General features: G+C 47.4%; 1 protein-coding gene and 1 long non-coding RNA gene across 8 annotated transcripts in view; one reads left to right on the forward strand and one right to left on the reverse strand.

Moving 5' to 3' along the window:
• OSBP2 (oxysterol binding protein 2) overlaps positions 1–16976 on the forward strand; it is a gene marked incomplete at its 5' end in the record, with an annotated part of 155634 nt that overhangs the window by 114407 nt on the left and 24251 nt on the right. For 5 of the 6 annotated variants that reach the window (XM_080986241.1, XM_080986243.1, XM_080986245.1 and 2 more), the window contains 4 exons: positions 11187–11379; positions 12929–13052; positions 14936–15002; positions 16008–16172. In XM_080986241.1, coding sequence (XP_080842367.1) covers positions 11187–11379; positions 12929–13052; positions 14936–15002; positions 16008–16172 — 549 coding nt within the window. The remainder of the gene's footprint in view (positions 1–11186; positions 11380–12928; positions 13053–14935; positions 15003–16007; positions 16173–16976) is intronic. The other variant, XM_080986242.1, reaches the window with a different exon arrangement.
• On the reverse strand, positions 1689–14811 carry LOC308466030. 2 transcript variants are annotated; one of them, XR_013980613.1, is made up of 3 exons: positions 14701–14811; positions 12904–13117; positions 1689–2011 (listed from the first exon to the last, which is right to left on the reverse strand). It is a non-coding gene; the product is annotated as an uncharacterized lncRNA (long non-coding RNA). The 2 variants fall into 2 exon arrangements; XR_013980614.1 differs by having other exon boundaries at positions 1690–2011; positions 12904–13099; positions 14701–14806.

The following is a 16976-nucleotide window of genomic DNA, read 5'->3' on the forward strand; positions in this document are numbered from 1 at the left end:
CGCTGCAACTTATGATAACACGTCATACATCTGATGAAGTGGATGTCCACAAATGCTTATGCCGGCCTTCCCAACCTGGTACCCTCTGGGTTGTTCCTCTCATCTCCTGTGGATGATGGAAGTTGTAGTCCAAAACCGGCTGTGCTGGCCAGGACTGATGGGAACTGTGGTCCAAAACATCTGGAAGGCACCGATGTTGGGGAAGGCTGGCTTTATCCTTCAATAAATTAAAGGTAAAGGGGTAAAGGGACCCCTGACCTTTAGGTCCACTAACGGACGACTCTGGGGTTGCGGCATACAGCTTCCGGGCCATGTGGCCAGCATGACTAAGCCGCTTCTGGAGAACCAGAGCAGCGCATAGAAACAGCGTTTGCCTTCCCGCCAGAGCGGTACCTATTTATCTACTTGCACTTTGACATGCTTTCGAACTGCTAGGTGGGCAGGAGCAGGGACTGAGCAACGGGAGCTCACCCCGTTGCGGGGATTTGAACCGCTGACCTTCTGATTGGCAGGCCCTAGGCTCTGTGGTTTAGACCACAGCACCACCCGCGTCCCTTTAATAAATTAGCTAGCCCTTTAAAGTTGGTACATGGCTCTTTGTTATTCTGCAGTGCTACTAACGTGGCTGCCCCTCTGGAAATTGTTCCGGTCGTACAGAACACCCTAGAATTCTACTCATAAAGTTGCCTGGGGGTCAGCGTTGGGCAGGCTTTGTGAATGAGTGCGGGAGGCAATATGGAAAGAGAACTTGCAGCCATTGAACTATAACAATAGAGGGCACGTGGGCTTGTTCTCAGATTGCTTTGAGAGAAAGAGAGTATTAGTTATCTGCTAAAGAATGAATGACTTGTATCAGTGGCTGATGAGGGGTAGATTGTATTGCCTTGAAAAGGGAGCAAAGTGAGGCCGTCAGAAAGGCCCCATCTCTTCCAGCATCCTGTTTCCCACAGCAGCCAATCAGATGCCTCCGAGAAGCCCGCTAGCAGGGCACGTTCCTGACACCCCTTTTCAGCTGTTCTTCCCCAGCGACCGGCATCCAGAGGCAGGCTGCAACTGATCCTGGAGGTAGCACGCAGCCAGCTTGACTGGTAGCCATTGATAGTCTTATGAAAGGTGAGTCAGGAGTAGCCTTATCCTCTGTGAAAGGTGAGAGTCAGTGTGGGGGTATTGCTTAGAGTGTCAGACTAGGACCCGAGTGACCAGGGTTCAAATCCCCACTTGGCCATGAAGCTCACTGGGTGACCTTGGGCCAGTCACTGCCTCTCAGCCTAACCTTCCCCGCAAGGTTGCCACGGGGATTAAATGAGGATGGGGAGAACCTTGTACGCCACCTTGAGCACCTTGGAGGAAATGGTGAGATGTAAATACAAAATTCGAGGTGAGTTAGGAGTAGCCGTTGATAGTCTTATGAACATTGAGATGGGAGTAGTCCTTATCCTCCATTAAAGGTGAGGAGTAGGGGTGGAGGGGGAATTTGAGTCAGTATACACTGAAAGCCAAATCGGATCAAAGCCAAGCTTTCCCAAATAATATGCAAACTGAAACACAGCTGTATGTTGAAATTTGCACTTACCTGAATTTTGCAATGCAATTCCCTAGTTTTGTTTGTAAAAATGCATGCATCAAGGAAGATATGTGTATAAAAATGGAGGTATTGGTCAAAATAACATACACAAATACGTTGCATTTGAGAAAATTGCGGCTGGAAATGTGTACATTAGTAAAAACTGCATGAATAATTTATTCGGAGAAATTTGCACTAAAATGCTTCCAAGTTTTCATGAACGTTTTTGTTATTATTATCATTGAAATTGCCACAACATTTAGAGAACAGCATTTAAGATTGGGGAGAAAATGTGAAACTCAGAGAACCAAACTGGATAGATATTTCCAATCCTGATTTAGGAGTGTCCAAGCTTAGCCAGAGGAGTGCTAATGTACTTCAGCAGAAAGCATCTCTTTGCAGGAATGTTGTTGCTCTTTCTGTTAAAAGATGAGGTCAATAACCAATCTGTAAAACAAACAAAAAATGCTACTGTGGTATCTGAATGCAATGAGACCACCTGCGATAGGAAACTGGGTGGGAAGGAACTCTGGGATATTATACTCTGCTAAACTTTACATTACAAATAAGACCCCTGTGAGCATGAGCAGGCCTCTCCTGGTACGCTGAAATATACAGTTGTACCTTGGTTCTTAAACGCCTTGGTCCTCATACATTTTGGCTCCCAAACGCCGTAAACTTGGAAGTGAGTGTTCCGGTTTGCAAACGTTCTTTGGAACTTGAACGTCCGACTCTGCTTCTGTGGCTTCCGATTGAGTGCAGGAAGCTCCTGCAGCCAATTGGAAGCTGCACCTTGGTTTTCAAACGTTTTCGGAAGTTGAACAGACTTCCGGAACGGATTCTGTTTGAGAACCAAGGTACGACCGTACACCTAAAATGTACCATGGGTTACTTCATGCAACACAAGTTGGCTAGATTTTTGTTATTGTAAGTCGCTCTGAGTTGCTTTGGGCAAGATAAAACGACTAATAATAGTAATAGTAGTAGTAGTAGTAGTAGTAGTAGTAGTAGTAATAACAGTAATAAATACCAGAAGGGCCCTGCCTGCCATAGTATTTAAAAAAGGGTGGGGAAAGAGGCAAGGAGCTGGGAGGCTGCAGGTGTAGTAAAAGTTTTTGTCTGCTAAATCACTGCACCAGCCTCATTCTGCCACCTGCCTGTCTTACCTGCTCCCCCCCCATCTGAGTGTTGTCCTTTTGCATCTCAGGAGGGCAGGGGACAATACTAGAGTTGGTTGGCTCCGCCTCTTGTTGACTGGCTCCGCCTACTGTTGGTCTCCCAGCCTTCCACCCTCCCAGTCCCATGGAGCATGTCCTGTCACTGTGTGTGTGTGTGTGTGTGTGTGTTTCAGGCCGCCCAGCCAAAGGGGCTGTCTTCACACCACAGGGGCCCTTGCGCTCTGCCGCTGTGTGAGATTTGCAAAGGCAAGCTGGCTGCTTTCGCCTGCCCTCCCCCAAAACTGATCCATATGACGAAGCTGAAGACCGAATGTCAGAGGTGGTTAGCCTCAAAATGGTTGTGTGCTAGATGAAAAGTCTCGTTGAAGCAAGGCCAGCGACTCTCGGGCGCTGTTCCACTGACATGGTTCCTTCTGCGAAGAGCTGGCGATTAATGCAAGAGTTGCCAGCCCAGATCAGCCAAGCTGCTCTGCCTCAGCCTGACAGCGGTCGGCTACCTGGAGAAATATGCAGGAGCTACCTGTGAGACAGATTAAACCTCTGCAGGGGGCTGTGTCCCGTCAGTCTTGCCTCTTGCTGCTGCTTAGGATACCACCTCCCGGCTTAATGGTTCTTCTGCAGGCAAATACGATTGCACGATTGCACCTGTCTGCTGTTGACTGCTCTGCACCCGTCAACGGTCTTCCTTTTCTCGTGCAATTTCGCCTCCCGTTGCTTGCTTTCAAAATGTTTATTTTCTAGCTCAGACTTGCCCTCCAGAAGATATTACGGACTGCATCTTTCATCAGCTCCAAGAACAATGCTGTACTGGCCAAGGTGTGATATCATAATGATTAAGGCCTTTAATGATAATTTTAGGTTATATTTTAGTGACTAAGTTTTAATTTATATATTTTTAAACTGTTGCTATATTTGTATTGTCCCTGTTATACCCAATTGCAAATTCAAATGTATCCCTATCGTGTTTTATGGCTTCCTTGATATTGTATGTGGGTTGGAACTGGTCTGTGACCGAAATAATTCATTCATTCAGTGCTGTACTGGCAGGGGCTGATGGGTATTGAGAGCTAAGGTGCTGTAGCAGTTACAGTGTTGGACTAGGACCTGGGAGACCTTGGTTCAAATCCCCATGCAGCCATGAAGGTGACTGGGTGACTTTGGACCGATCACTCACTTTCAGCCTAATCTACCTCACAGGGTTGCTGTGAGGAAAATACACAGAGAGGGAGGGCTCCTTGGAGGAAAAGGTTGGCTATAAAAACAAGTAAAATGTTTGTAGTCCAAAACATACAGCAAAGGCCACTCTAGCTTCTGCTTATTCTCTTTATTGTCTATTACATTTATATCCCATTTTCCCTCCTAAGGAGCTCAAGGTGACACACACACAGTTCTCCCTCCTGTATTTTATCCTCACTACATCCTTTTAAGGTAGGTTAGGCTGAGAAATAGTAACCGGCCAGAGGCCATCACCCAAGGAGCAACCATTCTTATCCTTTGTTTAGAGAAATGCCTTTAAGCAGTGGTGTAGCATGGGTTGCCAGTGCCCAGGGCAGGGCAAATGTGGCTCCCCCTGCTGGATTGGGGTGGAGGTACATGGGGCCCGTGAGGCACATGGCTGCGGGTTCTGCTGCTGCTGACAGTGTTGGCCCTTGTTGCTGCCCTCTCAGAATTTTGTGCCCAGAGCCACCACCCCTTTGCCCCCTCATGCTGTGCCAGTGCCTTTAAGACTCATTTATTTCAGCTAGCCTGTCTTTTTGTGTTGGGCCTTGTTTGGTTGGCCTTTGTTTACTTATCTCCCCCCCCCCCCCTTTAATAATATGACTATATTGCAGTTGCCTACAAAGTGCCAATTTAAAACCAGTGCAAAATATAGCAGACAAATCGATGCATGAAACACAGCAAAGTTTGGGCTTTCTTTTTAAATTTAAATTACAGTGGTACTTGGTTGTCACATGGCTTGGCTCCCGAACAAATAGGCTCCCAAACACCGCAAACCCAGAAGTGAGTGTTCCGGTTTGCGGACGTTTTTTGGAAGCCAAACTTCCGACGGGGCTTCCATGGCTTCCGGTTGAGTGCAGGAAGCTCCTGCAGCCAATCGGAAGCCGCGCCTTGGTTTTTGGATCGTTCCAGGAGTTGAACGGACTCACGGAACGGAATAAGTTCGACAACCAAGTACCATCTAGTCCAGCATCCTGTTCTCACAGTGGCCAACTAGAAACCTTTCCATAGAAGCCTGGAAACAAGACCTAAGTGAAATAAGCACTGCTGTCCCCACTCAAGATGCCCAGCAAAAGTGGTATTCAGAAGGATTGCTGCCTCTGAGTGGGAAGCCAGAGCATATCTGTTGTGGCTAGTAGCTGTGGACGGCCTTCTCCTCCATGAATTTGCCCAATCCTCTTTTGAAAGCCATCCACGTTGGTGGCCATCCCCACACCTCGTGGGAGCAAATTCTACAGCTGAAGGAAAGGTATCTCCAAGGGTCATCTAGTCCAACCCCCTGAAATGCAGGAATCTCAGATAAAAGCATCCAGGACAGGTGGCCATCCAGCCTCTGCTTAAAAACCTCCAAGCATCCGTCTTGCTGAGACAACAATGGTTTTAAGCTGGCATCCGTAAACAAAAATGCAAAGCTTTGATTTTAAGTTTAAATTACCGTATTTTTCGCTCTATAAGACGCACCAGACCACAAGACGCACCTAGTTTTTGGAGGAGGAAAACAAGAAAAAAAATATTCTGAATCTCAGAAGCCAGAACAGCAAGAGGGATCGCTGCGCAGTGAAATTAGCAATCCCTCTTGCTGTTCTGGCTTCTGGGATAGCTGCGCAGCCTGCATTCACTCCATAAGATGCACACACATTTCCCCTTACTTTTTAGGAGGGAAAAGGTGAGTCTTACAGAGGAAAAATTACGGTAGATTGTATATCCAATGGGCAAGGTTGCATGGACAGTTTTAGAGGCAGTACTGCTTCTGAGTACCAGTTGCTGGAAACAGCAAGAGGGGAGAGCACTGTTGTGCTTGGGTCCTGCACATCCCCAATAAATAACGAGACAGTAATCTTGTTAACAATAAATTGATGCTGTAAATAGGATTCACCCCCCCCCCCCCGCAGAACCAGTCTGCCTGCCAAAAACCACTTGCCAGAGCCTTAATATGGAAATTGCTTGCTGTCCCCCAGTAGCGAGGAAAGGATTATTTTTCATGTAATGCATTTTGAGAACATCACCTGTAATTACACAGCTCCCTTTTAAGAGCTTCGAAAGACTCTTGCAGTAAAATGGCCATTACGGTGCCATCGGGTGTTAAGAGAGCAAAGGAGATGATTACAAACTGGCTTTAGAGATGCTTGTCAAAATGCACACATTTTAAACCACGTTTGGAGGTTCAGGATGCAAGCGTAAGGAGCTGGTGGAAAGGAATGTTGGCATGATTTATAAAGGAGCTCAGGTGGTGTGTATGTGGTCACTAACATGTTGCTGTCCTTCCCTCAGACCCAGAGGGCTCTCTTGGAAGGATCCTTAAGCTTTCCAGCTATCAAGGTAGTGACAGTTGAGAGGAACAATGTAGAAATGATACACCGGGTGATAGTTTGGCTTAAAGAGCTGGTTTTTTTAATTTGCTATGAGCATTATGAAAACCTATTTTATCCCCCTTCCTTCCCCTCTTTTGCCCTCTCTTCTATGACCTTGTTCCTGGCCTCCTGCTCCAGGTTTCTTTCCCCCACAAAACAACCACCTACTCCAGCCTTGGAAACAAAAGATGGCTTGTGTAATCTCCAGAAGGACATGAACGAAGCCCAACTGAGCAGCTGTCAACTGGCGTGATGTGTTTGTGTTTGTGTGTGTGTGGTTTGTTCCAGCCTGTTGGGGTCATGTTGCTGATCCAGAGAGGGGTGCTTGACAATAGAAAAGCCAAATATTTGACATTCTAGATTAAGGTTTAGGAACTGGCAGCCGGTGGGCCAAACCAGGTCCATGGAGTGATAGCTGTCATGAAATTCTATTCAATATTGATCCAGAGCAGAACTTCAACATATAGTTAGCAGAGTAAAAAATAAAACATGTTGCAGGATTCCCAAAAAATAGACCAGGCAATTGTATTTCATCCAGCAGAGCTTTACTGCTACTGAAGGCAAATGAGCATAATGGTCAGAAATCCAATACGTTCAGTATGGACATCCATACTGTCCATAAGAAATCCAGTTGCAGCAGACTTCACTTAAACTTACAATAACTTACAATAACTAAGCATACTATGTACAGAACACCACACCAGAAGGAAAGAGAGAGAAAAGAGTGAATCCCAGGCTCCTTCTGGCCTTATTATTATAGTCAGCATGACCTTCACAGAAAGAGATAACAATCAGTTTAAACTAGTTGTACTCAGCTTCTCTGAAGGAATAACCCAAACATCATGAACCTTCTGCTGGTTTCTTTCACACAGAGAAGCTTCCAGAACCCTCTTGAATTAATTAGAATAGGAAAGATCTCTACACATCAGATCAACACTTTCTGCACTAAGAATGCAAACTGACAATAGCATCTATACCAAGGATTGTTAACTTGCAGTCCATAGGCTATGTCCACCACCCAAAAGGGGTTTTTGTGGGCCTCCAAAAGCTGTCATTAATTAGGGTTTTTGTTTTAATTCTTGACAGTTCCATGGGTTCACACCCCCTGTGATGCCAAAAGCTTGTTTTCCATGGCCTCCCAAGGACCCCCAAAAACTGCCAATTTCTTTAATTCATTGATTGATTGATTTTTGAATGTATTCTTTAAGTTTTATCTTTACTAACTGCTCCTATAGCTTCCCCAGTGTTGTTTCAAAAGGGATTTTGTGCTCCCCAAGTCCCCACCTTTCAAAATCAGCCTTTATTTGTTCTGAATTTAATAATAAATCATTAAAAAACCTGATTTAAAATAGTAGAAGACTCTATAAAGACTTGCTGAATAGGAGGCAGATACGAAATAGCCTGCCTTTAGTCACCTTTTGGTGCCACACACAATCGCTCTCAAGGGAGAGAGACCTTTTTTAACAGAAATGTCTTTCAAGATATTAAGGCCACATTGTTATCTGTGCTGCTTTTCAGTTTGCTGCGGTTAAATTTGAAACTATGGGTTGCATTTTATGTTGTGTTTCTTTGCTTCTCTCTCTCTCTCTCTCTCTCTCTCTGTGTGTGTGTGTGTGTTAGAAATTTAGAAATAAGCTAACAGTTGTTTAGGAGCCCATCTTACAAAATTCAGCCCGGATTGTGAATTCCGACACTGAGCATTTGGAACTAGAAACGCTTGTTAGAGAGCTCTGCTTTGCACATCTGTGTTTCCCCAGGAGTCTGACCTGTCCTTGTTCCACCTGCAAAAAAGCAGGGCTTTTAAGCTGTCAGGAGCATCTTGCCGTATTGTGCCTTTAATTGCTACACAGGGGATTGCCTGTCTTGTCTGGACTCCGCTTGACTAAGAATAGGAAAAGAGGGCTAGCCATTCTGCCTGGCTTCGGAGGGGAGGGAGGATGGGAAGGAATTTGCAATGTGTGTGTCTGTCTGTGTGTGTAGCGGAGCTTATGTCCAGGGAGGGGCTCAGTACCGGATTTACGTGTAAGCTAAACAAGCTGTAGCTTAGGGCCCCACTCTCTTGGGGGTCCCAAAAAAATTTAAAGGGGAAAAAACTAGATGTACATTTCCAAAATATAAGATAAAAAACAAATAAGACCTACATACAGCAACAGTGTTTTGTGTTGTGTAGGCTCCTATGATGTAAGTAATGGGCCCCGTCTGCTAGCCTGCTCCCTAAAATATCACTGGTTTGCTCATTTCTAGATATAGGGTGCCTACATTCTGCATGTGCAAATGGCTTTGGATACCTATTAGGTCCATAAATTACCATATAGCATATATTCAACGCAATAAAAACAGTGACAATTCGTTGTTGACAAAGGACAGCTGGACATATAAAGGGCCCCATTACCTTCAGTAGCTTAGGGCCTCATCAAACCTAAATCCGGCCCTGGAGGGGCTCACGCTCTGCCTCAAATACCCCAGTCTGAACACACACACACCAGTTGTGCAGCTATATATATTAAATAAAGTATGTCAACTAAACAGGGATATGAGCTCAGTTTGCATGACTGTTTCCATTTAGGGGTTCGTGGCTGCAGATTTAGGATTGCGGGGTGGGGCGGGGGGAGTCAGAGCACTAAATAGTGTGTGCTGTGGTGGAATGCGAATATCAGAGAGCTATTTTTTGCAACAACAGCCTTGGACTCTCTCTCCCTGTGTGTGTGTGTGTGTGTGTGTGTGTGTGTGTGTGTACATATGTGTGTGTATGTCCCCATCTGGACTGGTCCCTTCATTTTCTCCTGGAGCATAATTCAACATTCTCTCTGCTAGAAACCTTGACAATTCTCCGCCCTGGCAATCCAAATCCTATGGCAACCCCACCACCACCACAACCCCCCCCCCAAAGAAAAACCCCTGACTTCCGCTACCTGTATAAATTATGAAAACACAGCAAATGTGCATAGGTTGTTTTATTTTGCATGGTTTTTCAGTGCACAAGTCTAGTTTTGCTAGAACCTCCACAACTCCTGAAAATCTTATTCATCCAACATATCTCTGGCTTTGCAGGTTTCAGTGGGTGTTGCCTGTATTCACAGATAAGACTTAAAAGGTACATTCACAGCCTAAAGAGCTAGTAACCAGCTTTTAAAAGGAAAGGAAAAAGGAAAGGAAAGGAACTTGAGATCCTCTTGAAGTTGATATTTAGACCCAGTTCCGCTTTCTAGGTTCTTGTGTAATCTGAACATACCCATATAAAAAGTCCTGTGGATTAATGTCCCATTAATTGGATTAATACCCCATTAGGATTCCCATTAGGGACGCGGGTGGCGCTGTGGGTAAAACCTCAGTGCCTAGGACTTGCCGATCGTATGGTCGGCGGTTCGAATCCCCGCAGCGGGGTGAGCTCCCGTCTTTTCGGTCCCAGCTCCTGCCCACCTAGCAGTTCGGAAGCACCCCTAAGTGCAAGTAGATAAATAGGTACCGCTTTATAGCGGGAAGGTAAACGGCATTTCCGTGTGCTGCACTGGTGCTGGCTCGCCAGAGCAGCTTCGTCACGCTGGCCACATGACAGCGCTGGCTTCCTGCCTCTTAAGTGAGATGAGCGCACAACCCTAGAGTCGGACACGACTGGCCCGTACGGGCAGGGGTACCTTTACCTTTACCTAGGATTCCCATTAGGGTCTTCTAACCTCCTATGAGGGACCACTTAATTGTTCTAGCTGTGTATTTTGGCTCCTGATGATGCCCAAACATTTTTAGTGCCTGCCCGGCAGGTGTGACAGCCCCTTCCTCTTCAGACTTGCCAAAAGCAAGAGGCGCTTAGAAGCAACTCGGTATCTTTCTGTGTAGGCTCACTTTTGGGGAGCAGATTTTAAGTTTTTGGAGAGGCTTCCCACATGTGCTGGGGCATTTCCTGGGAGTCGCAGAGCCACTGGCAGTGATTGGCTGAGCAGCCCCAGTGTCAGAGAGAGGTAGGGCATGCAGCAAAAGGACCTCTGGCTGCCATTGGCTGAACTGTTCAGGTCCTAGGGAGGAAGGATAGACAGGGGGAGAGAAGCAGAGGGTGGGGGAGCCTAGTCCCAGGTCTGCGCTCTATGGAGCAGTTGCAGCAACTCCTCCTCCACCAGTTTATGTAGCTGCCCCCGACAGGCTGTGCACATGCAGCTGGAGACTACGCTTGCATGGAAACTGCCTGTGCTCTTCCCTCTTCATTCCCCTCCTGGTTCTGGGAACGGGTACAGGAGAGGGTTGGGAAGCATCCAGGCCTTCACTTGCCTGGCTTGCCTCTTCCTCCAGTGCTCCACCCTCCAGCTCTGAAGCTTCCCCTGCCTCTGTCTCTTTCCTACTGGCTGGTACAGGTCCCCACAAATCACTGCCCCCCTCTCCCAAGTCAGGCTCCAGCTACCCTCCAGCAACTATTAAAAGCCCTTTCCTTCAAAAAAACCCCCGGTCAATTTCCAAAGGCATTCTCGGAATAAAACAGCCTTCATTTTTCTCTGGGAGGCCAACAAGGAGGGAGCCAGTCTCTGGTTTCTCTAGGAAGGGAATTCCAAAGCCTGGGAGCAGCCACCGAGAAGGCCCTGTCCTGCGTCCCAACCAAGTGTCCCTGTGAGGGTGGCGGGAGCAAGAGAAGGCCTTTCCCCGAAGATTTCAGAGCCTGGGCAGGTTCATATGGGAGAATACGGTCCTCCAGATGGCCATAGAGTGCTGACCCTCCTAGAATCATAGAGTTGGAAGAGACCATGAGGACCATCTAGTCCAACCCCCTGCAAGGCAGGGATCTTTCACCCAATGTGGGGCTCAAACCCATAACCCTGAGATTAAGAGTCTCGTATCCCTGGGCTCCTGCAGCTCTCTCCTGCTGACTCCTTGCCTTCTCTCTGCTTGCAGGCCTGCCGCGACTTCCTAGATTTAGCCGAGACCCACAGCCGCAAATGGCAGCGGGCTCTCCAGTATGAGCGGGAGCAGCGGACCCGCCTGGAGGAAACCATTGAGCAGCTAGCCAAGCAGCACAACAACTTGGAGAGAGCCTGCCGAGGGGCCCCCTCCCTCTCTACGAACACCAGCATCCGCGCGTCCAAAGGTGAGGAGGCCCGCTGCCACGACTGCTTCCATATTTGACAAGCAGCTCTTGCTCTGCACCTTAGCTGGCTAGGACCTTTCGCAGGGAAGGGCTGGAGCTCAATGTTAGAGCACCTGTGTTGCATGCAGAAGGTCCCAGGTTTGATTCCCAGCAGCACCTCCAGGGAGGGCTGCAAGTCAATATACAGTGGTACCTCGGGTTACATACGCTTCAGGTTACAGACGGTTCAGGTTATAGACTCTGCTAACCCAGAAATAGTACCTCAGGTTAAGAACTTTGCTTCAGGATGAGAACAGAAATCGTGCAGTAGCAGCATGGCGACAGCAGGAGGCCACATTAGCTAAAGTGGTGCTTCAGGTTAAGAACAGTTTCAGGTTAAGAACGGACCTCCAGAACGAATGAAGTTCTTAACCCGAGGTACCACTGTAGGCAATAATGATCTGCGTGGACCAATAGTCTGACTCGACATAAGGCAGCCCTCCTATGTTCCTGCTTCATTCGGCTCTTTCCTTAGAACCATGGGGACTAGGAACTTAACTCTTTTTAAGGGGAAGGGCCAGAGGCAGAGCACCTGCTTTGCATGCAGAAGGTCCCAGATTCAATTCCCAGCATCATCTCCAGGGAGAGACCCTGAAACCATGGAGAGCTGCTGCAGCTAAGCAAATCAGTCTCTTAAGCTTAAGCCAAGAAAGAGTATTTTCTGTAAGATTGAATATCAATATACGTATCGAGACTTTGAGATTAGACCACTGAAGAAGCCTGGAAAACTATCTTGGGAGTGTGCTACCTGCAAGCCCCAGTAAAAGGGCCCCATCGGGGGCGAACAGCAGCCTCTTGATTACTTGGACCGCCAGGGCGAAACAGGTGCAAAACGCCAGCACCCTGTCTACAACTTCATTAACATCCATCTACAACTCCACTAAGGAGTTAGTGGCGCTGTGCGTTAAACCACAGAGCCTAGGAGTTCCTGATCAGAAGGTCGGTGGTTCGAATCCCCGTGACGGGGTGAGCTCCTGTTGTTCGGTCCCTGCTCCTGCCAACCTAGCAGTTCGAAAGCACATCAAAGTGCAAGTAGATAAATAGGTACCGCTCCGGCCAATAAAGCGAGATGAGCGCCGCAACCCCAGAGTCGGTCACGACTAGACCTAATGGTCAGGGGTCCCTTTACCTTTACCTTACAACTCCACTAGCATCTCTCGGTATTGTGAATAACACCAAACTTACCTTTTGTTGGTATCTTCATGAACTTACCTAAAAGACTGAGTTAAGCATTGGAAAAATCTATTGAAACCAGACATTATAAGTTCAACTTAGGTTGGGTAGTTCGCACGTCTCTGTGGCTTTGTTTAATGTTTTGCATTTTCCCAGGCAAGGTGGCATGACGGATGAGGGCTGGCAACAGAGACTCTGGGGCCTGCATTGCAGGGGGTTGGACTAGATGATCCTGGGGGGGGGGGCTTCCAACTCTACAATTCCATGATTCTAACTCCCATCAGCCCCAACCAAGCCAGCGGATTTGCTCACCTGGGTATTATTGCCTGTCTGCCAGCAGGGAGCGTACAGAGCGTGAAAGCGGAAGCCAGTGATGAAGATGAGGAGACGGAGTACTTCGATGCCATGGAGGACGCACAAGCTTTCATCACAGTAGCTGCGGATCCATCGAAGCACCACCGGTAGGTATGGCACCTGCTCCCTGGGAGCCTCCAGGCGGTCGGAAACCCTAGCATAACAAAATCCACTATAAAAAGAAGAAGAAAGAAACTGACCGCCTGCTGTTAGGGAAGTGACAGGGAAGTGCATTCAAAAGAGTTGGAATGGACGTGTGATTAGCGGGAAGTTGCATAAGCAGCCCCCAAGCAAATAAGAATGGAGGACTGTTGTTGTGTAACCTGCCCACAAACAAATCAGAGTAAATGTTTGAGAGTAGATATACAGGTGAAACTCGGAAAATTAGAATATTGTGGAAAAGTTCATTTATTTCAGTAATTCAACTTAAAAGGTGAAACTAATATATGATATATTGCATGACTCATGACATGCAAAGCGAGATATGTCAAGCCTTTATTTGTTATAATTGTGATGATCGTGGCGTACAGCTGATGAAAATCTCAGAAAATTAGACTATTAAATGAAATCGGCAAAACAAGGACTGCAAATAGAGCAATATTGCACTTTGCATGTCATGAGTCTATCTCATATATTAGTTTCACCTTTTAAGTTGAATTACTGAAATAAATGAACTTTTCCACGATATTCTAATTTTCCAAATTTCACCTGTAATCTACCAGGTTGATCAAGGGTCTGGAAACCAATCCTGCTGAGGAATGGTTGAAGGAGCTAGGTATGTTTAGCCTGGAAAAGAGACCGAGAGGAGATATGACAGCCATCTTCAAATCTCAAAGGGCTGTCATGTGGAAGAGGGAGCAAGCTTGTTTTCTCCTGCTCTGGAGGGTAGGACTCGAACCAACAGCTTCAAGAAAGGAGATTCCGACTAAACATCAGGAAGAACTTTTTGATAGTAAGAGCTGTTTGACAGTGGAACAAGGTCTCCCTCAGGAGGTTGTGGACTCTCCTTCCTTGGAGATTTTTAAGCAGAAGTTGAATGGCCATCTGTCACAGATGCTTTAGCTGAGATTCCTGCATTGCAGGGGGCTGGACTAGATGACCCTCGGGTTCCCTTCCAATTCTACAATTCTGTGATTCTATTATTCTAACCTCTGCGCAAGCTTTGTGCAGGTGGATCAGGATGAATGCAAAACAAATAGGCTGTGTGAAAGAGGCCATTTCCTCTCTTTGGAGCCCTTGGCAATGGATAGCAGGCCTCTTTTAGATCTTGCCCATTTTCAGCAGACAAGTTTGGCTTCTCATTAGATGCTTAGAAGGCCACCCCTAATGAGTGAGCCAGTTGCATTCAACTTGGGGGAAAGAAGCCACCTTTCTTTCAGTGCCTCCAACCTATTCAGTGAAAGAGCAGATAAAAGAAAGTTCTTTTTTTAAAAAACCGTGGAACTCACTGCCACATGAGGCAGTGAGGACCACCAACTTGAATGCTTTAAAAGAGGATTGGGCAGATTCGTGGAGGAGAGGGATACCAGAATGGCTATGCTCTGCCTCCACAGTCAGAGAGGCATCAATGTTTCTGAATACCAGTTGCTGGGAACCTCGGGAGAGAAGAGGGCTCTTGCGTTTGAATCCTGCTTGTGGGTTTCCCATTGGGGCATCTGGTTGGCCACTGTGAGAACAGGATGCTGGACTAGATGGACCACTGGCCTGATCCAGCAGCCTCTTCTTCTGTTCCTGTGCCCAGTTCACTCTTCTCACCTGCCTGGTCCAGAAAATCTTGCCTTTGGGGCTTTGGACAACCTGGCTAGCAGGCTGGCTTTGTAGGAATGTGAAGCTGTGCATTTGCATATCAGAACCCGCCCATTTGTGACACTCCCTCTCAAGGGCATGTTCTGCAGCAGAGGCTTCCATTGTGGATGGGTAACTCTCGCTCGCGGCTCCGGGCTTCTGTGCGCCGCCTCACTCACTGCTGCCCCCTGCGTTTTCTCTGCAGGCGTGCCGGGAGCAACATTAGCGGGACCAGCGAAGGCCGAGGGGAGGGCTGGAACCTGGACGACAACGTAAGCGCATTTTGCAAAGTTTGAAATGGGAATTTCCCACCCCACCCCCTTGGTGGCACCATACATGTCCTAAGGAAGGGCTCACTGATGGGGCAGAGCTTCTGCTTTTCTGGAAGAGAAGCCTTATTTGAAATCCCAGAGAACCACTTCCAGTCACAATGAGCTTCCTATGCTTGTCATTGGCCTGCCAACACCCCCCACCCACCTGCAATACCTTCCTCCCCATAATAATAATAATTTTATTATTTGTACCCCGCTCATCTGATTGGGTTGCCCCAGCCACCCTGGGTGGCTCCTCATACAGACTTCCTCATACAGATGTCTTCTCAAAGTGGTATACAGTGGTACCTCGGGTTACATACACTTCAGGTTACATACACTTCAGGTTACAGACTCCGCTAACCCAGAAATATTACCTCGGGTTAAGAACTTTGCTTCAGGATGAGAACAGAAATCGTGCACCAGCGGCGTGGCAGCAGCGGGAGGCCCCATTAGCTAAAGTGGTGCTTCAGGTTAAGAACAGTTTCAGGTTAAGAACGGACCTCCGGAACGAATTAAGTACTTATGAGGTACCACTGTAGTTCTTTATCTTCTTGACATCTGAAGGGAGGGCTTTCCACAGGGGAGGTGCCACTACCAAGAAGGCCCTCTGCCTGGTTCCCTGTAAACTTCACTTCACACAGTGAAGGGAACTGCCTGAAGGCCCTCAATGCTGGTTCTCAGTGTAGGGGCTGAACAGTGGGGGTGGAGGCACTCCTTTATCAATATGATAGACGTTTATTTGTATCAGCTGCTAGCCTTTGCCATTCAGGGGCAAGCATATAAAAGCACAGCCAGGCAGCTAAAATTAGCAAGCTGAATTAAAGACAGCAGCCATTGCGATTTTGGGCTGCTAGGGAGATCACTTTCCCGTACGCAGAGGTTGGCGGGGAGCTGAAAGTCTCAAGGTGTGTTGCTGGCTGACCGGCCCCTTGAACTCTCCCTCCTGCTCTTCTTCCTCCCCAGGTGTTCGACAGCTCTCACCAAGCCAGCTACGACGGTTCAAGCAAAGATGGCGTTCACAAGAAGAAGAGGCGGACTCGGGTCCCGGACAAGCCCAACTACAGCCTTAACCTCTGGAGCATAATGAAGAACTGCATTGGCAAAGAACTGTCCAAGATTCCCATGCCTGTATGTGATTCCCCACTGCCCCATGCTCTGGTTCCGGGGGTGGGGGTGGGGCATTTCCAGGTCACGTTCTCTTTCTGGGTGGCCTTCCCGGGGGCCGCATGCCAGTGTTGGGTGGGGCCAGAGATAAAAGTGGGAAGAGAAATTGATGCGAACTTTACCTTCGTACAGTATGCTAGTTCCTACACACACAGTGCGATAAGGGTTTTTTTTTTTTTGTATTAAGTCCAACCAGTTGAGCATCTGTTGGAGGTGCTCCTCCTTACCCTGAAATCTGACACTTGAGTTGTATACTTTTTGGATCCACCTTATTCCTGTTACAGTAAGTCGTTTCAAACTGCTTTTAACATTGCGATTTTTGCGACTTGCCCTGGGACCTTAGGGGGAAGCGGGGATAAGCAATCACCATCTCGCTGGCTAAGTCAGGGAGATTTCCCAAACACTTAGGCTCTTTGACAGCAATCTGAATTTGAATGGCACCAATAGAGGAATCCATCTCTACTCCTCACTTCCCCTGAAACAAAATATAGTCGTACCTCCGCTTACATATCCCTCCGGTTACATAAACTTCAGGATATGTAAGCGGCAAACCCAGAAATGTATTTCCGGGTTTTTGCCGCATGCGCAGAAGTGCTCTACTGCTGCACACACATGCGCAGAAGTGGTCTCTGTGGTTGCAAAAACTCGAGATCCGGCCGGATCTCCAGAATGGATCCCATCTGCAACCGGAGGTACCACTGTGCTAGTTTCTTTCTTTCTTTCTTTCTTTTTAATGATATTTATTAAGGTTTCAATAAAAGATTAAAC

This window comes from Podarcis pityusensis (genome assembly GCF_964106645.2).
Source record: "Podarcis pityusensis genome assembly, chromosome: 16".
In the NCBI taxonomy this organism is placed as follows: Eukaryota; Metazoa; Chordata; class Lepidosauria; order Squamata; family Lacertidae; genus Podarcis; species Podarcis pityusensis.